Here is a 27,937-nt window from a genome sequence, read left to right on the forward strand (position 1 = left end):
CTGTAATCAGCTCTCAGGTCTGCTGCAGACATTTCATTACAGAAGGAGACCTGAGGAACAGAGAGTCTGATGCCACATCTGAATGAGTGCAAATTCAATGTCAAAATAGATTTGCTAAATTGGATTTGTACGGACCAAAGCTTGCAGAGAGGGGAATGAAGGAGCAGGGGAGGGTGAAGTCTAAGGGCCCTTCAGTTTTGTCACGCACAGAACAGAATATTGGTTAATATGGAAAATCTGTGAAATTGGGAGGCTGAGACAATAAAAAACGCCATTGCAATGTGTTAAATGCTTAGCCTGTTGCATCAAAATTTAGTAAATGGAGATGGTGCAGATGTTGTTTTTTGTGACTGATATATGTAGACGTATCCCAAATCAGCATAAAATTGTACCCGGAGTGTGCAGCTGTGTGTTTTTATTGACTCTTGCAAGGTCATGCGAAGAATTTCTAGCTTTCTGTGCCATGTCGTTACAGCAGCTGTGCTGTCGTTTGTGTTGGAATTTACATTGTGATGCATCCCCTTGGAAAGAAAAATCACAAATGAGATCTCAATATCCCAATTGTTTCTCTTGACAGCAATGTGATTAAATGGAGAGCAAATGGAGCCTTTTGCTTAAAAAATGCAGGAATCAATGTGCCTCCTCTGAGCTTCAGAAGAGATCAATGTCACTAACTGCGCTGAGATTTAAGTCTGCAATGAAAAGTCAGGGAATTCTCTGTATGGTATTTAGATTTCCTTAAAATGTGAATAGAACAGCTCATTTTGAAATTGCATAAGAAATATGTATAAAATACACAGTATAGCCTACAGTACAATTCAAAAGTACTTTAGCAAGATTGCATGAAATCTGGTCACACTTTAGATTATAGGGTCCAATTCTCACTACGAATAGCCTTACCTCAATAAACTCCCACTACAAATATCACTGTTTTCCACAAAACTTTGAAGCAGCACAATTGTTTTAACATATATTAATAAGAAGAAATGTTTCTTGAGCAGCAAATAAGCATATTAGAATGATTTCTGAAGAATCATGCGACACTGTAAGTAAGATGCTGAAAATTCAGCTTTACCGTCACAGGAATAAATTACATTTGAAAAAAAGTTTTTTTTGTTTTATAACAAATAAATTTCATCTCTCAATGAAAAAATAATCTTAATGACCCAAACCATTGAACAGTAGGCCCTATATAAATTGCTGTCACTTTCTAGCTTTATACTCTTACTGTACGTCAGCAGCAATAGTCTCAAGGATCCGAGACTGTTCTGAGATTGGATTGGATAAACTGTTCTGAGATTGCATTATTTTAAACCTCAGGATAATGTTAATAGTCAACTTTATCTTTCCGGAACAGATTTTAGTTTATTGTACCTTTTAACATTTACAGGAAGAAAGACTAATAACAATTGACTGCTGGCTCTCTGTGGACATTGATAAAAAATAAAATAAAAAAAGCACTAGAGATTTGGCAAGTGGCAGACCATGTTGGCCTTGGAAAGAGTGGAAGTTTTGACAGACGCTTTGCTATGTATTGCAATTGATCCCTGGAGCCTTTTCATCAGAGAGACAGTCTCTGCTTGTTGGAAATCAGTTTTGGGTCTGTTTTATTATGTCTATTACTCCTCCATTGTGTTTGAAGTACTATAGTACGGTGGCCCAGTAGTGCACAACATAATGCAATTTAAAAAGCAATCTTAATGTCACAACACAATGAAATTAAGCCACAACAGAATAAAATGAATCCACAACAGAAAGGAAAATGTACAACACAACGTAAATAAACCACAACTCAACGAAATGAAACCACAACAACACAAAATTAAGCTGCAACACAGCGGAAGTGCTCCCAACCAAATTATATTTAAGAAATATAATTTAATGAATTTTGATAGTTTTATGAAATTTTCCTTTCTTAAACTAATTTATAAGTGCATTAATAATCTAGCACCTGAGCCACTAAGTACGTTTATTGTGAGACAAGACAACATCCGAGTCACTAGGAGCTCCACAAATATTGACTGTAAAATATCATACTGCAGGACCAGTTTTGGACAGACAGCCTTCTCTGTAAAGAGTTCTAAACTCTGGAACTCTTTACCTTTTGAAGTCAAGACTGTGTCAGACTTTAAGATGTTCATTTCCAGGCTGAAAAATTGGTTAAAAATAAACCAAAACTGTACTCATTTTTAACTACATTTAATTATTAGAGTTGTATATGATAATGATATGCATGTATGCTTATTAGTATTTTTATTATTATTATTATTTTTTTTTATTATTATATATATTTTTTTTTTACTGAAGTAGCTAATCATGTAAATTTTATTGTGTATAAAAGCCCTTCCAGGGACAGGAGTTGAAAATTAGCTATAGCTATAAACTTTATATGCAACACTTCAGTGACATGCTTGATCTTGACACTATGTTTGTTTGCATTGTCCCTGTCAAATAAATAAATAAATAAAATAAAACCACCAGAGGGCTCTGAGCGCGGTAAAGTTAGTTTTCCTTGGCAGTCTTAAAGGGATAGTTCACTTTGAAATTAATTTTTGGTATATTTTAGCTTACCTCAAGGGCATCCAAGATGTAGGCGTCTTTGTTTCTGCAGTAATTTCAATTTTGATATTTTCAGGTCAAACCATTTGTGTCTCTCAGTCATAAAATGGAGGTCTATGGTCAAAAAGAAGTCAGTTACATAAAAAATTAGATCTAATTTGAACTGAAAAAGTAAGACTCTTATCTAACTGCTGGTTGGTCAAACTATATCTATATTGGCTTAGTTAACTTCCCATAATTCTTTTAAAAACAAACATAAAACGTGAGACAAACAAAAAGCAGTACAGAAAATTCTCTGTTGCCATGTGAGCAGAAACCCTTGTGAAAGACTGCATGAGAACTGTCTCGCATGAGGGGCCTTGATGGAAATATACTTTTAGGGGTCCTAAATGCTTGTTTTTCTAGTCCTGACTATTATTTCTAAGCTCAGCTTATCATTACTAGTAGCAGTGCTAATCCTGCATAGATATAGACAGCCTAGTGCAGTAACATGGATAAACAGAATTTATCGAGTAAAAACAGCGAAACTGTCAGTTATGCTGAGGACGATTGAGGTTCAAGCAGTGGTCGTGGACTCAAGCTGATCTTTTTAAGAAGGTTCAGATAAACCAGCAAAACCAGGTTTGTGACAGGAATGGGTTTCCAGGTGGTGCCACAACTAGCTTTGGTTAATCAGAAGTGATAATTGTGTATGTTAGATATATGTTATTTAGGATTTTTTTATTTTTTTAAAGAAGCTGTCATTACTCTTATTTGTAATCCATTGGCGTCTCTCTATTCGGTTTGAATGTGGGTCTACGTTGTGAGCGGCCTATCAGAAAATGACATTACAGAAGTAGGTCTCTGCAAATGACTTGGCATTGTGTCAGCCCAGCAGCAGTAGCTAGATAACAGAAACTGATCCTTATTGCCACGAAATTTAGAACAGTAGAAGAAAAATTCAATCCAGAAATAATTTAATAACGTGAGATTATTCCGAACAAGCTTTTTTATGATCTTCATAGGCATTATCACATTTATTCGTGTAATAGAATTCATTTCTGGACACTGATCTGAACTGATCCTGTGTTTTTATTGTTACAGCTTTACATTGTTTTTTTTTTTATTATTATTGACATTTAATAATTTTTCCCTGAGGTGCACTGATAATGTTGATTTTTTTTTTCTTGCACCAAACTAATAAGATAAACCTGGTCTGTTTTAAGGCTGCACAATATATCATTGTAGTAGAATCGATATTGTGATGCGCAGGATGTGTGATATAAAGTATAGGGATTGTAGTTGATCCGTGATGTGTACGGGCCAGCTACTCCCCCGGATTGAAATGCATGTTATTCGCAGAATAATTGCATAGTTTAACGATCGTAAAGTGAAAGTTTATCATTTGCATGTGTTTTAAGTCCTGTCAGTTTGAACATCAAGCGTAAGAAGACTGGAACGTGAACACCGAAAACCGTTCCCTGTCTCTTATTTTTTAGCTTAAATGGACACGCAAAATTAAGTCAAAATGCCCGTCTGGTCTCGGCATCAGCAAGTATCAATTGAGAAAGGAAACGGATGCATATCATTATATTGGATCTGTGCATTCGGTCTTAAAGTGACAGCAACCTAATATAACCTCAGCTGTTTGTCACCAATGTTAATATAATAGAACTATTCAAATCATCGGGTGAAATTGTTTTCATATCACAATATATATCGCAGGAAATCAAAATATCACAATGTTAGTTTTTCTCAATATCGTGCAGCCCCTGGTCTTTTATACTTAAAAAAAAATTTACCCTTAAGGGTCGTTCACACCAAGAATTATAACTGTATTTTTTTATCATTAATAAGCTGGATAAAATTACTCTGAAAGTGATTCCAACGAGATTGTTTCTTTGTGCTGTTATCGGTATTACTGTGGTGTGGAGTCTGCAATTCTTTAATATTGAGAACGATTTTTAGGACTATATCTTTATTGTTATTTTTGTAGTTGTCGTCCTTGGTGTGAACAGGCCTTTAGGGGTCATTCACACAGAATACGTTTCTAACAGCAAAAGGTCGTTGGTCAGTGGAGTGAAAAAAAACGCTTTTTTTTTTAAGTTGAACTTATTTTATCATGTCTGTGTTTGAGAACGCCACATCATGCAAGAAACACTGCAAAATATCCGAGACGTGAGCACAGCAGTCAAACACGAAGTAGCGCAGTCGAATGGAAAAACACCTTCTGTGTGAACGGCTCCTGGGAATGTTAGAAGCACTTTACATGTTAGACTTTTGTAAATACCCTCTGCTATGATTGGCTATGGAATTGGTCCTACTTCCTTTAATGGTATTTTACTGGGACTGGAAGAACTAGTGAATGGTTGATATTTGGCCACTCGTCAGTTTAAAGAAGTGTTTGTCTCTCTTTGTTCAGTTCCCAGTGACAGCTTTGTCTATTGTAAACACTTTCTGTTGATGTTTTCATTTTGAGTAAATATGAAGAAAAATAAGTTTGCATGTATTCTCAGAATTACACTACCAATCAAAAGTATTTTTGTCATGTTTTCCAAAGAATTCTCTTTTTCTCACCAAGGCTGAATACTTGTAAATATTGTTAAATATTATTGCAATTACAAATAACCGTTTTCTGAATAAAAATCATTTCTGTGATTTTCTACATCACTACGCCAGATCCTTTAGAAATCATTATTTGCTGCTCAAGAAACATTTCTTATTATTATCAATGTTGAAAACGGTTGTGCTGCTTAATATTTCTGTGGAAACCGTGATACACTGTGCTAAATAAGAAATCTTGGATCAATTTAACGCATTCCTTGTGTAATAACAGTATTTCTTTCTTACTTAATACTGCCACCAGTAGTATATATTGCCCATCAGCTGTTTTTTTTATGTTGAAAATTTCAGTGTTATTACTGTACAAGTTTTAGCTTTTCTTTACCCTGTGATGCATTTCATACCAATGAGCCTGTTATGTATTTTTTAAAGTAAATGACCTGACCGAAAGCCTTTTCAGTAGTCACGGTCAGTAGACGACCCTCCTCCCGTACACATTGTGAACCCTGTAGATGCTGGCATTTATAATTTAATGTTCTAAAGAAATATCCATTAAATCAGGCATTGTTGGCAATTGGCAGTGCTCTCTCGCAGCCAGTACACAAGCTCCTGGACACAAAAGACAAATGATACAATCTATAAAACATCTTCTTGTCTCTGGCAGGTGAATGCGGATGCCAGCAGGCTGAGCCATGCTGGATCGGGGCCTTCCCTGTCCCACGGCGGCCCACAGTATCCTCAGATAGCCATGAACAGCTGCAAGTACAATGGGGGCATAGTCAGACCACACGGCAGTCTGGGGGCATCCCGGAGGAACCTGGCAGAGCTGGACTCTGAGACACAGCCTTTGCAGACCCTGCACTCTTCCAGCCTGGAGGTGGTGGTCTCCAAAGGGAACGGGGAAGACCCTAGCAAGCAGTCCAGCGAGAACCTTGTGAGGCAAAGACCCTGCAGCACTCCGCATAAGAAGAACAAGGACATTGGCTATAAACTCGGCCACCGGAGGGTGCTGTTCGAGAAACGCAAGCGCCTTAGCGACTACGCCCTGATTTTTGGAATGTTTGGGATTGTTGTCATGGTGACGGAGACTGAACTCTCTTGGGGAGTTTATACAAAGGTAAAAGTTCCTCAGATATTTCGAGTTGCCTCAAAGAGTTTTTGCACACGTAAAGGGATAGCTCATCCTGAAATGAAAATTGAGTCTTCTCAATGCTGTTTGCCCTCCTTTCTTTTATGGACCACAAAAGGAGAATTAAGCTTTTTAAAAGTCACACAAGTATTACAGAATGCCTTATTGCGAATGTGTTCTGGGAGTATACTGTACGATAGTGTTTGGTGAAAAACACTTTGGTGGGGTTAATCAGCATTTTTTCTTGTAAAGAAAGTTCCACACAAGTTAGACCAGCGCATACAGCATAAACCTGAACCTCAATTAAAATTCATGCTTGTGTAAGATGGTCTTTTTAGGAGGTCAGTGTTGAATCATAAGATATTGCATGTTGACCTATGCAAGATCAGCTATACATCTTATTTCATCCTTACGACTTTAATTCATACCGCGTAATTAAATGCTGCAGCATGTTGAAGTCTGGGATTGAGCTATTTATGATCATTTAAAAACACTAAAAGATGCATTCATCATTGACATCTGCTACTTTGCGTGCACTTGCTTAATGGTTAGAGGCATCAAAGAGCATTAATCAATCGATGAAACACGTTCTTGACGATTACATTGTGTAATTGTTCATATACACATTTGCACACGTTCACTAAAGGTTTAGCTTAAATACAAAAGGGCCTGAATGAGCTAATTGGCCTTAATTATATCCTTACGTAATTATTTAAGGGAGCTTAATGGGCTCTGCTACAGTATAAGAGCAAGAGATCTTTAATTTGTGGTTTTCTCCTCAGACATTAAAAAAATGCTATTTTTTAAAAATAAGACGATGATTGTATATTACCATTGAAGGCATTTAAAGGGTTAATTCACCCACAAATTATCCCATAATTTACTCACCCTCAAGACATCTTAGGTGTATATAACATTGTTATTTCAGTCAAACAAAATCTGAGTTGTATTAAAAAATACTCTGGCTCTTCCAGGCTTTATAATGGGAGTGAATTTTTGAAGCTCCAAAAAGCTCATCCATCCATCATAAAAGTATTCCACACAGCTCTATTAAAGGCCTTCTGAAGTGAAGTGATGCGTTTTTGTAAAAAAAAAAAATTAAAAATTAAAAAATCGATATTTATAACTTTATAAACTATAATCACTGGCTTCCTGTCGGGTCAGAGGTCATTCTTCCGCTAGAACTCGACTCGACTCCGGCCGTTACCGTAAACCAGTGATTATAGTTTTTTTTTTCAACTAACCCTTTTACCACAGTAAGGACTTTGGGTTGGTTCAAAGTCTCTGTTTAGCTTGTTTCCTAGCCGGACCATTAAAATAGTCACTTACAAGTTGTGTCATTGTCAAATGGTGCTATGGTAAATCGTTTGGCCTAAGTGAATGGCTGGCTCTGTAGTTAGTTAGACGATCCCTTGGGGGAGATTTCTTTTTTCTTTTTTTACCTTCCCCTAAAGCATAGTTCAATGCCTTAGCCAGCACAGCTTGTTCCAGTGTATCAGCAGAGTCAGAAAGGTTTAATGAGCTCCAATTGCGCTGATCTCATAATGAGGATTGACACCCAGAGAGAAAGAACAACTGCTTAGATTGAGGGACAGAATGATGATTGTTACTAGGTCCTTTCTAGTCACGATTGTGTGTGAAAAAAACTCTATATTGAACTTATGGGTGTGCTTTGTGCTGTAAAATCAGTGTTGGCTACATCTGTTGGAATTGTATGAACACTTGCTATATTTCCCTGCTGGGAGAAAAAATCAACAAGCGGGTTTTAGATGGTTTAGTTGGCCTGGAGCTCCTAGATTGACAAAATTAAAACTGGCTAAATCAGTCTAGAACCAGACAACAGACCAGGTTGGAAGACTAGCTTAGAATACTGGCTGGTTTAAGATGTTTTCAGCCTGTTCGGGAGATTTGATAATACTGTTCAAAGTTTGGGGTCTGTTTTTTTTTTTTTTTTTTTTTTTTTTTTACATGGTTTATCCAAACATTTTAAGCAGTGCAACTGTTGTCAACATTGATAATAATAAAGACTGGAGTAAGATGCTGAAAATTCAGCTTTGCATCACAGGAATAAATTACATTGTAAAATAATTTTTTATAATATTTCACAATATTTCTGTTTTTACTGTATTTTTGATTAAATAAATCCAGTCTTGCAAATGTAAGACTGCATTTTTGCTAATTCAAAAATTAATGCAAATGTATCTGAACATAAGAAACCCCTTATAAAAACATTTAAACCCAAAATTTTCCAACAGTATTATATACTAAAATCTCCCAACCAGGCTAAAAGAGCATCTAAAACCAGTCTCAATTACAACCTATTCTGTTCTCTGGTTTTATATATATTAAAATATTCAGTCATGATGTAAATTAATGGGCTGGACTGGAATGCTAATTTGCCATATTGGTTCAATTGGGGATTTTTTTTAGAATAGCAGTTTTCAATTTATGAGTAAACGTACTTTCTAAGCATAAGTTGTATTGTATACATAAACTACAACTTCCACAAGTATCTGAGTTTACTTGGACAAATCAGCAAAACTGTTGTAGTATTTATGTGACAACTTCTTAGCAACATTGGGGCAAAAACTGTTTGACATTTACTTTTAAAGTGGAACTGCGTGTAACAAGAAGTAATATTTGCCACGGACCTTAATGTACTCTTCAATTATTGTAATTGAAAAATTACATGCTCAAAGGAATTTATGATTTAAAAATGCTAATTATTCCTGGGTTTTAGGATAGAATATAAATAGAAAAATAATCAATCCTACAGTTGAAATTACACAAACTGCTCTATGTTGCATATAGACTTGTGCACACTGTACTCTAGCTGTCAAGAAATTGTATTTGTCTATCCCTCATGAATACATTTGCTCTCGTGGGCAACATCAAAGTAAAACATAAAGTGCATTAAAGGCCTACGTTTTCTCCTTATGCGTGTTCCCTGGTAATCAAACTGCCATTACTGGCACACGCACACACACGTACATACAACCCCCCCACACACACTCACACACACATCAGCAATATGAACAAAAAATTGAAACTAATGTTGTTGTTGTTTTTTCCACTTTCTCTGCAGGAATCCTCATATTCATTTGCACTGAAATGCCTTATTAGCCTCTCCACTGTAATTCTGCTCTGTCTGATCATTATGTACCACGCACGAGAGATTCAGGTAAGTAGCCGACTCAACCTTGGAAGCCTTAAACTAGAGTAGAGAGTGAGACAGGAGCCTAAAAGTTTGCAGAGGAAACACTTATGCCAATTCCTAATGACTTATAGTAGAAGCAGAATGAAAACTTGCCCTGGCTTTTGTAATTCCTCAAATCTGCATTCAGTGTCTGTCCCATTTTACCTATCCATTAGAAGGTCTTTATAGAGAAGACACTGATTTTGATTAATGATGGTATTACAAGTGGGGCTTATGGCTAATAGGAGATGTAATTCAATACTGGCCTGTCAATCAGTTGGTTTGTGGGCATTATTTAATGACTTGGAACATCAGATGGTGGTCAAATTGCAGAATGGATGAACAATTGAAAAGCTTTATTCCTGATTGAAACAAAAGAGAAGAAAAATCCATATCGTAGTCATAATACTAAACCCCCAAAGAATGTTTTTATATCATTTGTGTGTTATTATAGTAGACTACAATAGATTATTGTACATTTATATGATATAATTTTAATCTATTAAAGGGACAATGTGTAGGAATTTCTCCCATCTAGTGGAGAAAATGTATTTTGCATTCAAACGAAATGTGCTCTCCAGCGCCTCGCTTTTTCAAATGTGCGTTGCATCTACGGTAGCCATTATAATTAAATATTGATTTTAAATTATAAAGTACACATTGTCCCTTTAAATAATATCTAAACATTTGTTAATTACTGAACACACACGCACACACAATACTCTCAGGTCTTGTTTTAATTGAAAATAAGGCAAAAATTTAATATTTTTTGCAGTGAAGATCATAGTCCTGTTCAGGGAATCCTTAAAAACATGTCCCTCTCTAACATCTAGCTCTTCATGGTGGACAATGGAGCAGATGACTGGCGGATAGCCATGACATACGAGCGCATCTTCTTCATCGTTTTGGAGCTGCTGGTGTGTGCCATCCACCCTATTCCAGGTCAGTACGTCTTCACATGGACCGCCCGCCTGGCCTACACCTACCTACCGTCTGTGGCGGATGCAGACGTGGACATCATCCTCTCCATCCCCATGTTCCTGCGGCTGTATCTGATTGGCCGAGTCATGCTCCTGCACAGTAAGCTCTTTACGGACGCCTCGTCACGCAGTATCGGAGCCCTCAATAAGATCAACTTTAACACACGCTTTGTCATGAAGACTTTGATGACTATCTGCCCAGGCACAGTCCTGCTGGTTTTCAGCATATCATCATGGATCATTGCTGCCTGGACAGTGCATGTCTGTGAGAGGTGAGATAAACCTTTGATTTCTTAAGAAACACTGTTTGTACCTGGAGTATCAAAGGGATGTTCCTTCACGCAGCCCTCACGTTGTTCCAAAGCTGTATCATTTTCTTTTGTCAATGAAACACAAATTAAGTTAAAAATTAAATAAAAAAATCCTGGCTGCTCTTTTTTCTCATTTCCATGTAATGTAAGTGAATGGGGACTGGGGCTGTCAAGCATCAAGATGACAAAACAAGTGCCATGAAAGTTGTCGATTTGACTCATGCACCATTTTCCATGTATTTCGGAGTCATCAAATAATTTGTGCGATGAACAGATCGAAATTATAACCTGGAGCCAATGATGCTGATATATTGTTTATTGTTGTCCGTACGGCTTTTGTTGTCCATTTCAGAGTTTAGTAGAAGTAGGGGAACAACGTCTTAAATGTCTGCCTTTTCTTCATTTAAAGCTGTCAAATGGCTTCAGAAGTATTGAAATATGGCACATACTGTAAGTCATATTGAATTCTTGTATGGTATTTTATCTTGGTTTGATATTTTAAAGGGTTAGTACACTCACACACACACAAAATAAAAAAATCTGTTATAGTTTTCAAAAAGTTCATAAAGAGATAAAACTAATCCATATGAATAGAGTGTATTGAAGGGTGCGTAAGAGTCTTCTACACTATTAGTCCAAATTCTTAAAGGAGTAGTTCACTTTTAAAAAAAACTTTTGCTTATAATTTACTCACCCCCATGTCATCCAAGATGTCCATGTCTTTCTTTCTTCAGTCGAAAAGAAATGAAGGTTTTTGAGGGAAACATTCCAGGATTTTCTCCATATAATGCACTTCATTGGGAACCAAACGGTTCAAGGTCCAAATGAGAGTTTCAGTGCCGCTTCAAAGGGCCTTTAACGACACCAGACGATGAATAAGGGTCTCACCTTGCAAAACGATCTGTTGTTTCAAAAATAAATAAAAAAGATTACGTTTTATAAGCACAAATGCTCGCCTTGCTCTATTCTGTGATGAGCGTTCGTGACTTTACTGTTCAAACTCGTTCATCAAAATGAACAAATCTTTTTTCGAGTCATGACTCGAAGGGTACTAGATAAGACCCTTATTCATCGTCTGGTGTCGTTTAAAGCCCTTCGAAGCTGCACTGAAACTCTCATTTGGACCTTGAACTGTTTGGTTCCCAATGAAGTCCATTATATGGAGAAAATCCTGGAATGTTTTCGTCAAAAAGCTTAATTTCTTTTCAACTGAAGAACGAAAGACGTGGACATCTTGGATGACATGGGGGTGAGTAAATGATCAGCAAAAGTTTTTTGAAAAGGGAACTACTCCTTTAAGAGACTTGATCGCTTTATAAGATGAACAGATTGAATATAAGCATTTATTCACATCAAAACAGTGATCTTAAAAACAAAGCTCAAACGTGCTGCATAACACACGAGATGAGAATGAACCTCGTCAAGCAAACCATAACTGATGTGTGGGGTTGATGAATATTTTATTGATAAAAGCCTCAATTAAATCTGTTCGTCATATTAAGTAATCGTGTCTTAATTTGGACTAAATCACTCAATCCATATGGATAAGTTTTACGATCTCTTTATGAACTTTTTCGAGTGTCAATGGAGTGACAGAAAGCTCTGACTTCATCAAAAAGATCTTCATTTGTTTTAAAGATGAACGAAAGTCTTATGGCGTGAGGGTGAGTAAATGGTGGGGGAATTTGTATTTTGGGGTAAACTATCCCTTTAAAGAATACCATTTTTAAGTCCCCATTCACTTCTTATTATATAGTAAAGAGTGGCCAGGATATGCTTCCACAAAAGAAAGTCAGTTATGGGTTTGAAATAACATGAAGGCGAGTAAATCGTTTTTATTTTTGAGTGAATGATTTCTTAAACTATTTATGTATTTTTTCCCCCCCATCAAATGCAGTTGGTCAAGACCCTATGTTGTTGCCTTTATACAATGTGATGTCAGTGGCAAACGAATGTGTGCGTGTTTCATTGTTCACGCGTGTTTTGTTCTATGTTTCTCCCACATGGCTGCTGCTGGATAGGGGTCCAAAGTGAGTCTGTGATCTGCAAGGAAAAACTATTACTTGGCTCTTAGCTTCGGCTCATCTCTCTTGATGAGCTGTACTGGCAAAACGGCAATTTGCTGGCATCCTGGAAATCCCAAATTCTTTTCTTTTCCAAATTCAGATTCATTCGTTTTTTCCTATAAATGGTCGGGCATCTTATAGCCTTTGTTGTAGAGGGGTCTTAATGTTAGGTAATTGCATTTTTGAGTCATTCTTTGGATTTTGGGATTTTCACGCAGCTGACACCATGTGTCAACATGGTGGTCATCATGTTCATGGCAGCCTGTTCTTTTCCTAAAGCACTGTCAGATATTTGACCTTTTTCTGGTGCTCTAAAGTGCTATTCTTACCAAGACACCATCTTGACCTAGACCGTGGGGAAGAGTAAAGATCCAGTATGTTATCATGACCCATAAACATAGAGAGAGCAGCAGAGCTATGCTAATCAGGTCATCCTAAGCCCTTTAGCCAGGTTCTGCACCCACTTCTTATCCATTAGACTATATGTGCTTCATCATCTGATATTTCTTCACTGCAATGCACCACAACAATAGTTCATTGTGTATATATGGGTTTTCTTCAACTATGGGCACTTTTCACTTCTAGAATATACACTATTCGCTAACAATGTCTGACAGCTCACGTAAATGCATCACAGCCAGGAGAATTTTTTTTCACCATATCCACAAAGTCTTATCATTTAATAGCATTCTGTGGATAAGTTTTGTGCATCCTAAGTACAATTACATTTTCCAAAAAAACAAACAAAACAAAAATCACACATAATTACAATATGGTTGAGTTGTCAATTAAAAGTATGAATTTATATTTTATGATTGAAAATAATTATTTAAATGATCCAACTAATTCATTAATTTAGTTTTTTTTTTTTTACCTAAATAACCTTTTTTAACACTTTCACTTCTCACACTTTTGTTTCCCACTAATATTACAGCATGGTTGTGTTGTTCGTTTCTTTGTTTTACATAGTAATTTAGTACACTGAGGTAAAACTTTATCAGTTGGTAATGATGCAACTGAGGACTGGTCTGTTGTTGTTGTTGTTGTTGTTTTTTTTACATAAAATAAATTAAATAAAAATATAAGTGTAAAAAAATGTAAGAATATTGTTTTATTTGATTATTATATATTTTAAAACACTATATGAATGATGGCTGTGCATATTTTGTCTAAAAAACTTGATCTGGAACACGGTAAAAAATACAAAATAAAAGTCTCACCATTTGCAACAATAAAATCGCCCATAGTTGTGAAACACTCATATCTCCAATGAAGTAGATTCTTTCCCCTACCTCATGGACTGTTTTCTTGTTTTGAGAATAAATCTGAAAAAAATCTGTGGTGTTTATACTTCAAAACATCATGATACAGCTCTCTCATTATACAGTTTTGCTTCTCAGAGATACATTTATTTTGTTTTAAGCATGCCTACATATCGTTACTGGAAAGCAAGACAAAAATACAGATTTAGACAATGTTTTTTTTTCCACTGAGGTTGAGAAAAAGTGCTGAGGACACTGCCTAAGCTAATGTGCTAGTCAGGTGTCATGCTAGCTTGTTATTTTTCAGTATTGTCATGTCCTGTGTAAGAGTTACAGTGGATGAATCTGTTCGGAGTAATGGAGAGGTGCTTTATCAGCACCTTTGGAACCCTCTGAGACTGTATTTCGCTTCGCTTCGCCTCTAAATGGCCTCAGTTACCTCCTCCCTTTTAAATCATTTGTCGGCAGGCTAGTCGACAGGCCTCATTTAATAGCACTCAAGCTAATGAGTCCTCAGTTAAATTCATGGACATAGAAGCTGGAAACTGACTGATTGATTAATTTGAACATAAATGTAGAGAGTTACCCCATAGTCAGCACATGGACTGTTCATGCTGTTGGAAGATGGATTTGAGGCCAAGGAAGTCCTCGTTTTGAAACGTTGACGTCATCATCGTCCTCATCACTTTTTAATTATTTTTTCCTTTATGTTTGTTTAAGGGTGTTTGGGGCGAGTGTTTCTTGAAATGAGTAGACTGTTTTGTTATGAATGTTTTTTTTATCTGAAAGAATCAACATAGGTGGCATTCTGTTCCCTTAACAGAAATTTACCATGGTAACAAACGACAGTAGGCCTATCACCAAAATACCATAGTTACTCTAATTTTTGTGCTTTTGAAACGTTTCTGTTTACTTTTGAATTGTGGTTACCTTGGTAAATTTCTGTAAGGGTTGAATCTATGTTTAAGATTCTTTGTATGTGTACAAATGAAGCTCTCGGAACAAGTGTTCTCTGATTTGAGATAATGCTAAAGTGCCTTTGTTGAAATCAACTGCCTGAATGCTCTTATGTGCTCCATACTGTCAGAGCATTGCATTATCTGAGTTCATGGCAGCTTTGGATTTGGTTACACTGCCAGCATGTTTGTCCATATACCCTCTTTATGCTTGTGTAATGGACTGTGACTTCCACAATAGTTTTACACAGAATCATTCTCCACACAAGACCGAGCTAGAACACTGGGGGAAGAAGAGCAAGCCATCTAATGGGCCCTGGCTGCCCTCTCGTTCCTACGGGCAGAATATGGACACCACAGCTTTGAAAATATGCACACAAAGGCACCTTGATTTATATTTGAGCTGTCCGCCTTTTATCCTGTGCGGTCAGGCCTGAATATTGATATATGCTGCTACATTCAATACTTATTGATATTCCACTTTAGGTCATTTTTAAGATTACCCTTCAAATGTGATTGGGCTAATGTGAAGTGTACCTGGCCGCTGATTCGGACGGGTCATTCTTTATGCTTGAGCCATGGCACAGTGTCCATGTGCAGTGCTGTTCAAATTTCAGATGAATATTTGTAAATCGCTTTCGTAAATATATCATTTATTATTGGACAAATCTATGAAAATATGATTGCAGCAGCACATCGTATCAAGTAAAACTGTCCGAAAACCTGGAATGAGCTACGATAATGATTATTTATCTTTGGTTTATTCATTTATTTAGATGTTTTTACATTTTTATTTATTTTTATTTTACATCATTTTTGTTGCGTTTAGCTGTTAAATTTTGTTTTGTTTGTCAGCATAAATTATATTTAATCATTTGTATTAATTTAAATGCATTTAAGAAGTCTACATTTTTAATTCGCTTTTTTATTTTATAAACTCGGAGCGGGGTCACCTTTAACTTTTTCTCTTTTGAGATTGATTCTATGTGGTATTAATTAGTCACTCTTTTGAATTAATCCCAGCTTTTTTTTCTTGTTCTTTTATCTCATCAGATACCATGATAAGCTGGAAGTCACCAGTAACTTCTTGGGAGCCATGTGGTTAATCTCCATAACCTTCCTGTCTATTGGTTATGGTGACATGGTCCCTAACACATACTGTGGGAAGGGAGTGTGTCTTCTTACTGGAATCATGGTGCGTCTCTCTTTTACCCTACTAATTATGTACAAGTCTTACATTAAATTCTATTTTTTAAACATTTAAGTCCTTGTGAGTTTATCTGCATATATTTTACAGTTATTAGTGTCCACTCAGCCATAACTTCATAAAGCCATTTTGTGGAGGAACGGTTTTATAAAAAAGACTTGCATTAAATTCTGTTTTTAAGACATTTACATCCTTGTGGGTTTTTTTTTTTTTGCAGTAATTATCCACTCAGCCATAACGTAGTCAAGCTGTGAAGCCATTTTATAGAGGAACTATATAAAAAGCTTTCTGAAATATCTCTCTATGGCCCTATTTACACCTGGTATTAAGATGGTATTAAGTGTTTTGGTCGATCGGATCACAAGTGGACGGCGCTAAATCCTGGTGTAAACGGGGTCTAAAACATTTTGAGCTTATCCACTTTCGGTTGTTGAAAATGCATTCGACCAGATTGCTTTCTTTGGGTAGATGCTCATGTATTCGAATGCTTTCGAACGGACAAAAAAGGCCGGCTACTGTCCGCCTACTGACCTAATGCATAAACATGGGACAAAAAAAGATGAAAAACATACCAAGCACCATTTCTGATTTCTAACATGCACTGGTCTTGCGTCTGTCAGAGCAGAAACAAAAGCTGCTGCTCTGTTTCATCATCTCCATGTAAATTGCATAAGCTTACTTTGTACATTAAAACGAAAGATCTGAAAAAAACCCATACATTCACCCTCCCCTCGAAGAAAGTGGACAAAAAAGACAGATTAAAACACCAGGTGTAAACGAGGATTTCTCCCTCGTCTACTTGTGATCCGATCGACCAAAACACGTTTTGTGTTGACAGGGCCTAAGATTATTGTTGTGGTCTGTGTGTTTTTTTTTTGTTTTGTTTTTTCAGGGGGCCGGCTGCACTGCCCTAGTGGTGGCTGTCGTAGCCCGGAAGCTAGAGCTCACCAAGGCTGAAAAGCATGTCCATAACTTTATGATGGACACTCAACTCTGCAAAAGAGTGAGCATGTTTTAATATACAGATTTAACTGACATAACACTACAGCTAAGTGAAAAACAAGCAAGTATAAAATGGAGCAGTCAAACTCACTGCAAAAAGCACTTAATGCCAAATGTTGACGGTGCATAAGCTGTGGAAACTAGCCAACATTCACTTGATGATATAATTTTCTATACAAAATCTGGCAAGCATATCTCACCCATATCTCTAATTCATCAGAACATGCAGTGTATACAACTAGCACTTAACACTGTATTTCAGGAGTAATCACTTTAAAATTGTAATTTTGCTATAAGTTCCCTAACATGTACCTGTACCTCTTTCTGTCTAGCTGTACTGATGTTTTCAAAATGAATATTAAATATAATCTTCTTAACTGGACTTATTTGCTGACAGGTGAAAAACACGGCTGCTAATGTACTCAGGGAAACATGGCTAATCTACAAACACACAAAGCTTGTGAAGAAGGTTGACCATGCCAAGGTCCGAAAACATCAGCGCAAGTTTCTACAGGCCATTCACCAGTACGTATATTCGCAACATTTAATCTTTGTATTTCTAAGTTTGCTGTCCACCTTTTTTTTCTTATATGAAATGAAAGATTAATCTTAAATGTATGGTTGTATGAACCTGGATTTAGTTCAAGTTTACTCTTTTCCAATTTAGGAAATCTATTCGCATACAAAAATGTATATGGAGTTTTGGAAGCTGAATTGAACGCTTTAGACTGAATAGACTGAATTTCCTTTCTAATGTATTATAATTATTTACAGCATTTTTTTGTAGGGACGTGCCTGAAGCTGAATATCATGTTCAGAAAGGAAATGATGTGTACTACACAGCCCCTAAAGGGACATGGTGATTGAAAAATAAATATGAGATTGAAAGCGATTTTGCGTTCTCAATAATAATGTTGTATATAATTTTGGGGTATCAGGAAGCCGTTATCAATATGCAGGGTTTTAAAAAAATGACTTTTGAATGCTCACTTTTTACTTTCAGTTTCCAAATTTCCAATCTGTGTATAGGGAGCGCTGGTACTGACCGCATATTTTACACAATAAGATTTTTCAATGATGCTTTGGATCTGTTCACCCTGTACTGTAGGGTAACCGACTACCACAGTAAGCCAAACCATGTCCCTTTAGGGTCTCCGTAGAATGCGTTATTCGTTTCCGTGTCTTCGGGCACATCCTTAATTTTTTGTGAGTTTTACCTGTCAGATCATGGGCTGAAATCTTGAGAATGGCTTAGACTAGGATTTCCACAGTACTTCAGTACCAAGGTGATGTTGAAAATAAAAGAAGTGAGGATTAGGGTTAGTTTATTGAACAAGCCACATTATTGTGTGCATAAATGACCTTTGTCTTGGCGAGATGTTAATGTCAAAACAGTCGGGTTGTATTAAAGGGATAGTTCACTTTGAAATTAATTATTGCTGTGTTTTAGCTTACCTCAAGGGCATCCAAAATGTTGGTGTCTTTGATTCCTCAGTAGTTTCAATTTTTGTCTATCAGTCATATAATGGAGGTCTATGGTCACCACCTCAAAAAGCATATACAGAGAAGTCCAAATTAAACATAATTTAATGACTCGTAAATGTAAGTACACATTGATGGCCTAAGACACAAAACGAGCGCTTTGTGTGAGAAAACGAACGGTATTTATATCCTTTTTACCTCTTGTAACCACAGCCACGTCCAAGTGATCTGAGGGCGCTGGCGCTGCGGTTACAAGAGGTAAAAACTATATAAATACTGTTCGTTCTTTACTCTTTGAGGTGGTGACCATAGACCTCCATTATATGACTGACAGACAAGAACGGTTTGACCTAAAAATATCAAAATTGAAAATACTGCGGAAACAAAGACACCTACATCTTGGATGCCCTTAAGGTAAGCTAAAACATACCAACCAATTAATTTCAAAGTGAACTATCCCGTTAAGTGAATGTAAACATGCAATAATAATACAATAATACTGGCAAGACAAAACCAATGCCATTGATTTAATTTGTTTATATTTATCTTTAACTTCAGTTCTTATATAAAATAGTGTTAAACAGAAAAATAGTTTTTAGTGTGAAACTGGTGTAGAGCATAATTAAATGTCACTGGTGTTGTAGACAGTAACCTGGATACATGACTCTCAGCTCACCCAGAATATGTGCTGGACAGGATAGTGTTTACCTTCAGCTCATGCAAACGCAATAAAGCATTTTTCACTATTTTTGGAAATACCGTGAAAAATTGAAGGGAGGCAAAAAATGTTGCTAAATGGTCTGGCGATGCAAATCAAATGACTTTTTTTTTTTTTTACTTTTGGTGTGGTGTGCAACTTGAGGTTTTTAAAAAATGTATTCTGTGTTCCATTTGTTTTGCCTTAAATCACTGCAGAGCTCAGAAGTAAGTCATGTCTTCTCTCTTTCCTTACCATTGGAACCTCTTTTCATTTTTACAAGTCTTATTCAGCAATATCAACCAACATGATGAACATTTAAACATTCAAAAACATTTGAAGCTGGGCATCAGTTTTGTTTAGACTTGATATCCATTAAGGATATTTAGACAAATGAGACTTGAATGGTTTACCAACCTGTTAAGGTACTTGAAAGGAAAGGTTCTTCGCATCTTCTCAGCTTCAAATTTATCAGATGCCACACAATGTCCGAAATTCATTCATCTAGCCTGTACCAGATTTCCAAAGAACACTGCACTTTGATCCCTTTAGTCGTACCACCATGTACAATCTGCTAGTCTGGTGGTCTGCAGTGTTTTCTTGCAAACACAAATCTATTGCAAATAATTGTTATCGAGATGAGTCTAGGGAAAAAATCAAAAGTGAATGTTGAGAGACTGCATGAGACTTTTAGACACAAGTCAGGATTTGGTACTCGTTTCCTTTCATTTGGTCAATTCACTTTTAAAAGGGACCGTTCACCTCAAAAAAATCTCAATTCTGTCATTATTTACTCCCCCTCATGTTGTTCCAAACGTGTATGTCATTCTGATTATGAATGACTCTGAATGAATTGAATTAAATTGAATAAACTGGTCCTCATGCATCGTATTCACAGAAAAAAGAGTGAGCGGTGCATTATGCAAAATTTGTCAAAGAAAGCCATACAGGTTTGGAACAACATATGGTTGTATTAAATGATGAACAGAAATTAATTTTTAAAATTTTATTCTAATCCTGTAAGTGCAGTAACATTTTCTGGCCGTGTTATAGGTTCTCTGATGTGAATCGCCAGTCCTGCTTTTGTTTGGCACGCAGTCAGAGTGAAAGCGCGACTGCTGAGCACAACAATTCATTTATAATGTATTTGGCCTTTATTTTTACGAGACCACATAAACATTCCCTTTGCCTAATGCATGCAATCATAAAATTCTATAAATATCTGCACACGAAATGCTTCGTAAAGTCAAATCGGCCTGTGTTTCTCGAACTGCGGAGATGGTAACGATTTCATCTGGAGTGCAGGGAACTATGGAGGTCTGGGTACAGAAAAAACAGACCAATTTTGGCCCTCCCAAAATTGAGAGTTCATCTTTAAAACAGTACAAGCACATGTGGAAAAGTACAAAGTGTCCACCTTTTATTTTCCATAAAGCTTGCACACTTGAGTTTTTCACACTTGTTTTTTATTTTTCGTTGGGAGGTAGGGTTTGAATTAAAGGGGTGATTGGGATTGATTTAGGTTGCTTTAACTCTGTAGAAGACATTTATGGTATTTTTGAAGAAGCCATCATGTTATGTTTATATTCTGCATGCGAGTATCATTGACAAGCATTTTCCTCAAGACATTTTCTTAAGATCTGACAAAGTTCCTCATTCTACTCTTACAAAACTCTCCCTGTCCCTTCCGGGTTTTGTCCATGCTTTCCCAGAGGAAAGCCCGGCTCGAGAGTTTTTGGTGTCAGCTTTCTGAATTCATTGGCACTGAAATTATAGGTTAATGCTAATTCATCACCACTAGCACATCTGTCATTACCATGGACCACAGACCATGTGTCCAGCACATTCAGTTCATCTTTTTGCACATGTTACACTGGCTCCATTCTGACATGATATAATGAATGTTTTCAGCCACATCTCATTGAGTTTTATTATCTGCAGTGTCAGTGCTGACTTACACTGGTGGTGTTCGAGGTGTGTTTTCACACATTTTACACCGTCGAGCTGTTTTGTCTTGACGTCAAGTTGAAGGCCTGCCTACCAGCTGCAAAAAAACGATAATGTGTTACATAGCAATTACATAGTTTATGATTTACAATCACAAGTCTGGTTAATATTACCCTACTTGAATTGCAGGTTTAACAATATAAATTACACACAGCCATAACTCAAATGTGAATTATGCCCACAAGTATGTGAGTTACTTGTGATTTTATATATATATATATATATATATATATATATATATATATATATATTAGGGCTGGGCAAAAATTAATCACGATTAATCGCATCCAAAATAAAAGTCTGTGTTTACATAATATATTTGTGTGTGCTGTATATAATTATTTTGTATATATAAATACACATGCATGTATATATTTAAGAAAAAATATTTATAAAATATAGATTATTTATATATATATATATATATATATATATATATATATATCATTTAAGTGCAAATAATTCTTAAATATATACATGCATGCATAAGTATTTATATATACAAAATAATTATATACAGCACACACAAATATATTATATATATTTTGTATGCGATTAATCGCAATTAATTTTTGCACAGCCCTAATATATATATATATATATATATATATACTGTATATATTTATATAATTTATTGTTAAGGGCTTGATTCAGGACTACAGCAATTGTTTTGTCAAAAATGTAAACATACTCTTTTAAAAGAACAGTTGACTTTAAAGCAACTTCATGGTTTTAAAACATTAAAATGTATTTCATGCCTTCATAATTGTCTAACTGCATTTCATTACTGTCCATTCCACTTTGCTGAAAGTTTCTATCTGCATCAGATCACCATCTAAAACGTTCTGCAGCCCAGTTTCTTGACTTTGAGGTAGTACAACAGAATCCATATCCATATGCTTATGGAGTTTTGGACGATGCCTCAACTGTTGTTCTTTTCGATCCTTTCTTTTTCATTTTACCTCCTGTGGCTGAATAAGTTTGCATGTCTGACTGGACAAAACTGGAATGTAAATGTTTGCATGTGGGCATATCATATAACAGGGGAAACATTCATAATGCGACACTTTAAGTTTAGATCTAGATTTCAGCCTAATTATCAAACTCTGTTTCTTCCTCTCTTCCCTGCTCTTTTCATTGACACCCCATCATAACCTCCTGCACTTTCGTTTTGCACTCCTTCCTCTATAAACTCCTGTCTCTCTTGTATATCTGTGTGTCTTCCTTCCTTGCGGCCCATCTTGTTTTCTCTGTCTGTCCACCTGCTCCCTGGCTTCTTTTTTCCCAGACTGCGAAGTGTGAAGATGGAGCAAAGGAAGCTGAATGACCAAGCAAACACGCTGGTGGACTTAGCAAAGGTGTGTACTGTATTGCTTGTTCACATTAGTAGATTAATAGTAATTGCATAATTGTTTGGCATGGTCTTGTTTTGTAGTGATTGTGTGGCTGTTTGTATCAGACTATTAGATTTTGTATGTTTTAGTAGATTATAGTTTCATCGAGACAGGCTATATTATCTACTCTACCATGCAAAAGTTTGTAGTCAGTAAGAAAAGAAATAAACTTTTATTCAGCAAGGATTCATTAAAGGGTTTTTATAAACAACACCTGCTCAATTTCTCATTAATGCAATTGTCTAATCAACCAATCACATGGCAGTTGCTTGAATGCATTTAAGGGATGTGGTCCTGGTCAAAACAATCTCCTGAACTCCAAACTGAATGTCAGAATGGGAAAGAAAGGTGATTTAAGCAATTTTGAGCGTGGCATGGTTGTTGGTGCCAGACGGGCCGGTCCGAGTATTTCCCAATCTGCTCAATTACTGGGATTTTCACGCACAACCATTTCTAGGGTTTACAAAGAATGGTGTGAAAAGGGAAAAACATCCAGTATGCGGCAGTCCTGTGGGCAAAAATGTCTTGTTGATGCTAGAGAATGGGCCGAGTGATTCAAGCTGACAGAAGAGCAACTTTGGCCCCATTTACACTGCATGGTTCAAGTGACCCAAATCTGATTTTTTCCTATCATGTGGCACAGATCGGATATGACCGTTGAACGTGTCAGCAAGAAAAAATCGCATGGATTCCAATTTTCTCAGATTGGATTCAGGCCTCACTCATATGTGGTAATAAACGCCTCTTTTTCGCCTCTTTTTCTCCGCCATCTGAGACCCAATGTTTTGATGACTTAACAATTTGTAAGAGCTGATGAGGTCTGATAAGTCTCGATTTCTGTTGAGACATTCAGATGGTAGAGTCAGAATTTGGTGTAAACAGAATGAGAACATGGATCCATCATGCCTTGTTACCACTGTGCAGGCTGGTGGTGGTGGTGTAATGGTGTGGGGGATGTTTTCCTGGCACACTTTAGACCCCTTAGTGTCAATTGGGCATCGTTTAAATGGCACGGCCTACCTGAGCATTGTTTCAGACCACGTCCATCCCCTTATGGTCACCATGTACCCATCCTCTGATGGCTACTTCTAGCAGGATAATGCACCATGTCACAAAGCTCGAATCATTTCAAATTGGTTTCTTGAAGATGACAATGAGTTCACTGTCCTAAAATGGCCCCCAGAGTCACCAGATCTCAACCCAATAGAGCATCTTTGGGATGTGCTGGAACGGGAGCTTCGTGCCCTGGATGTGCATCCCGCAAATCTCCATTAACTGCAAGATGCTATCCTCTCAATATGGGCCAACATTTCTAAAGAATGCTTTCAGCACCTTGTTGAATCAATGCCATGTAGAATTGAAGGCATTTCTTAAGGCGAAAGGGGGTCAAACCGAGCATTAGTATGGTGTTCATAATAATCCTTTAGGTGAGTGTATTTATAAAATATTTCAATGTTATGTTTTAAACATTTCGTTTTTTAAAACCTGAATGTTTCCTCTTATTTATTTTTTTGTCCGAAAATTTGCTTATACTATGTGCAGGTTTTTTTCCATGCCAGTGTGACACCATTTGTATAGGTGAGTCTTGTTTTATGTGTATTTATTGTGATTATCCCTTCCTCAGACACAGAATGTGATGTACGACCTGGTATCAGAGCTGCAGGAGCGCAGCGAGGAGCTGGAAAAGCGGATCGGTAACCTAGAGGCAAAACTGGACTCCATAAACAGCAGTCTGCAGGCTCTGCCTGGCCTGCTCTCACAAGCCATACAGCAGCAACAGCAACACCTGCTGGACGGGCTGACCCAGCACGGATTCACCTTCACCAGACCCTCCTCGCAGACCTCCGAACGCTCCTGGGCGTCATCCGTGCACCGACGGAGATCACCTTCTACCGCACCACACACGTCCTCGGATAGCGGCTAGCACGCTCCCACACACTCGAAACCATACTCTAAACCTATACACACTCCTACACACCTCTGTCATCAACTAACACTGCTAAATATACTTTTAGTACTAAAACGTTAACAAGAATGACAACTTCAACACACTGGAATAAAATGTAACGAATAACACATCATGGTAGAGATATGGTTTATGTTTAGCCATTGTATGGCTGTTTAAAGTTAGCTTTTTTGTAAAGCCCTTGTATAGTATGGACTGGATTCAGACTGCAGGGGGTGGAATGGATTTATATATAGAGAGATATAGTTTAGAAACAGAGCATTAAATGGAACTAAACCCTTGAAAATAAAGAGGACTGAGAAGAAAGGAAAAATGTGAGAGAGAGAGAGAGGAAGTCACTGGAGAGACTTCCTGTCCATGGCAGTTTTTGAAGATGTAGGCTACGTTCACATTAGCATACTAGCATACTACTTACTGTTGCTGCAGTATATATTTATATACAGTGTACAGTATGCACATTTTCTGTGTGCATTAAATACCCAGAGTGCACTGCATTGATACCGTATTCCAGACTGCAATGCGCTCGACTCGACCTTCTATTTTCAGCGTAAACACGTATTTCTAGAACTACAAAATAAGACATTTTTACTCGAAATTTAAATGAACCCTCTGGTGGTGTTCTGGCACTTTAGACTGAATCGTTTTACGTTTTTAATTATTCATTTTTTGTTGAATTTTCCGACAGAATGGTATGGAACTTGGTAAATATAGTTGCACTTACTATTTTAATACATAAAATGTGGACTGTCAGAAAATGACCCATAGGAAATTTATTGGAAAATATTTTGGGGGGCAATCAGCCACAATGAATATATCCAACGCATTCTCATCCCAAAGCGTCATATATTGATGCTTTTGCCAATGCGTATACTGTACATCCAACGCACATGGCACCCTTTAGCGTCAATAATAACGCACAGAGTATGGGTAGGTTTAGGGTTAGACCACTAGGAGGCGCCTTTTGGCCCATATATATCTGCGTCTCATATTGAAGCTAAAGGGTGCCATGTGCGTTGGATGTATACGCATTGGCAAAAGCTTCAGTATTTGACGCCTTGGGATGAGAACGGGCTGATACGTCATATATAATACACCTATTAACTGATAATAATAAAATAGTCTTTCTAATATTATTTTATATAAAAAAATAATTATGAATAATTAAGGTGAATATACTCTATTCTACTCTCTTCCTTCAAAATATGAAAGATTTATATTATTTAAACAAAACATGGTACATTCATATATTAATAATTATAAAAAAGCGTGCTTACGGTCTGATTTGTCTTGAGAAGTCGAAGTGAGAAATTCCAGAGGGTTAAAAGTGCTATATGTATTCCAAAATGATAACTGGATGCTACTCCGAATAAGTAGCAAGTTCAATGGAATTTTCAAAAATAATACAGTATATTCTGTGGAGTATTCAGTAAGTACTAAGCTGGTATTCTATTCCGTTGACTAGAACCTCATAGAATTGTTGTTGAGTTGTGGAGCTCATAGGTCGGAGGTGAGGAAGGGCCTTTGGAAGACCAGTGTGAATAATAATTACCTGATAAAATGTAACCAAATATTAGTGAATACTAAAAACAAGCAACAAATTATATTCAAATGCATATTTTGAAGACTAAACACTTCAAACTAGTCTAATTTATTGGATAAATGTTTTCATGACACTCACCGAACACTTTCGTTTGTTGACTTTCAAGTGCTCTCTTTATAGCAATAAACAATACAGTGCTATAGGGATTCAGAGACCTTTTTCCAGACTCTGTTGTGTTTTACAGGAGCCTGCCACATAATAATAGATGTCCGATCAACACTAAACAAGATTCAGGCTGAGCTTCCAAGGGTCCTTCTAGCTCTTTTAGCTCAAGCAATCTTCAAGACAGCCTGGGGATGTGATGTGAAGGGAATACTGTCCACCCAACCCCCTTGCATGTTTCAATGCAAATGATGATGAAGATAGGATGGTTTTCTCTTCATTTTTCCTTTCTTTTCCGTTCTCATTTTTTTTTTAAACAGAGATTCCTTTTTTTATTATTTACCTAGATTTTTATAGCTCGTAGAGGATATACAAATTGTTTCCGCAGAGTGGTAACTATAGTTGAAAACATGCATTCCTTGACCATGTCCAAAGACTTCAAAAATTCACCTAAACAAAATGTAGAAACAAACAACAGGAGATGAATCCAAGCACTTGGATATCACCACCACTTACATGAATTTACAGATTTGGTTCACAGTTCTAGGTTTAGAACGAAAATGTCAAGATGTGATTGTCATTACGGGTTTGAAAAACAGCAAACTGCCTTTACTGTGTGTCTTTGGCCTTGTTGACCAAGCTGTAGCGGATTTACTTAATGCTGGGCTCCAACATAAAGAAATAAATGAACAAATCCACTACCTAGTTGGTGTGTTTTTATCTACTTTGTCTTCGTTGGACATGTTGTCATTACATTAACCCATTGGTGGTCCATTTTGGGACAACAGTATAAGCAGCAGGAATGTGGGACACAACCTATATATAGCATTTCCTACTACTCCCATTTAACCATAAAGAACTTTTGTGCTGAAGAAAATGGACAGCGTTTTAGCTCACTCTGAACGAGGCACTCGGGTGCTTTTTCTCTCTCGTTCTTCATCCATCCATCTTTTCCTAACTCTGGCTTGGCTCAAAATTCAAACGTTTCATTTAGTCTATATTTGAAGGCAAGGATTGCAACCTTCGTGTAATATTGTGACGTTATTTTTTATCATCTATTTTAGGCTAATGTTTTTTTTTTTTTTCATTATTTAATTTTTCAAATTGCATTTCTGGCTCTGACTTGATTCTGATCACGCCAATTGGCTTGACAGCTTGTATTTCCTAAATTGTTGTAAAAATGTCATCAGAGCACTTAAGTGTAATTACTGGAATGTTATGGCAGTGTTTGTTGTTTTGTACACTGTAGTGGGTTTTTTTGTTTTGTTTGGCTTAGGCTTTAATGTGAAATAGGCCTATAGGCTTATGCCCACACATTTATTAATTTTGCTAGTTGGCGTGTAAGCGACATAGTATGGCAAGCCGTTTTAGCTTAAATTGTATCCAGCCTTACTCGTCGTAATTGTAGTTTTAGTAATAATTCAATTTGAGAGCTTAGTAATTAAAAATGAATGGAAGTCAATGGAGACATACGAGTAGT

The 27,937-nt window shown here is 36.7% G+C and overlaps 1 protein-coding gene across 1 annotated transcript in view; it reads left to right on the plus strand.

Annotated features, from left to right (window-relative positions):
• The window catches only part of kcnn1b (potassium intermediate/small conductance calcium-activated channel, subfamily N, member 1b), a 32,741-nt gene extending 5,586 nt beyond the window's left edge, over nucleotides 1–27,155 (plus strand). The window contains exons 2-9 of the mRNA XM_039664343.2: nucleotides 5,765–6,217; nucleotides 9,315–9,410; nucleotides 10,259–10,677; nucleotides 16,054–16,195; nucleotides 17,100–17,210; nucleotides 17,607–17,734; nucleotides 22,684–22,753; nucleotides 24,414–27,155. Of these exons, the coding sequence (XP_039520277.2) occupies nucleotides 5,765–6,217; nucleotides 9,315–9,410; nucleotides 10,259–10,677; nucleotides 16,054–16,195; nucleotides 17,100–17,210; nucleotides 17,607–17,734; nucleotides 22,684–22,753; nucleotides 24,414–24,713 (1,719 nt within the window). The 3' untranslated portion in view covers nucleotides 24,714–27,155. The remainder of the gene's footprint in view (nucleotides 1–5,764; nucleotides 6,218–9,314; nucleotides 9,411–10,258; nucleotides 10,678–16,053; nucleotides 16,196–17,099; nucleotides 17,211–17,606; nucleotides 17,735–22,683; nucleotides 22,754–24,413) is intronic.
• Nucleotides 27,156–27,937: the final 782 nt, after the last annotated feature.

This window comes from Pimephales promelas, chromosome 14 (genome assembly GCF_988280905.1).
Source record: "Pimephales promelas chromosome 14, fPimPro1.hap1.1, whole genome shotgun sequence".
NCBI classification, from domain to species: Eukaryota; Metazoa; Chordata; class Actinopteri; order Cypriniformes; family Leuciscidae; genus Pimephales; species Pimephales promelas.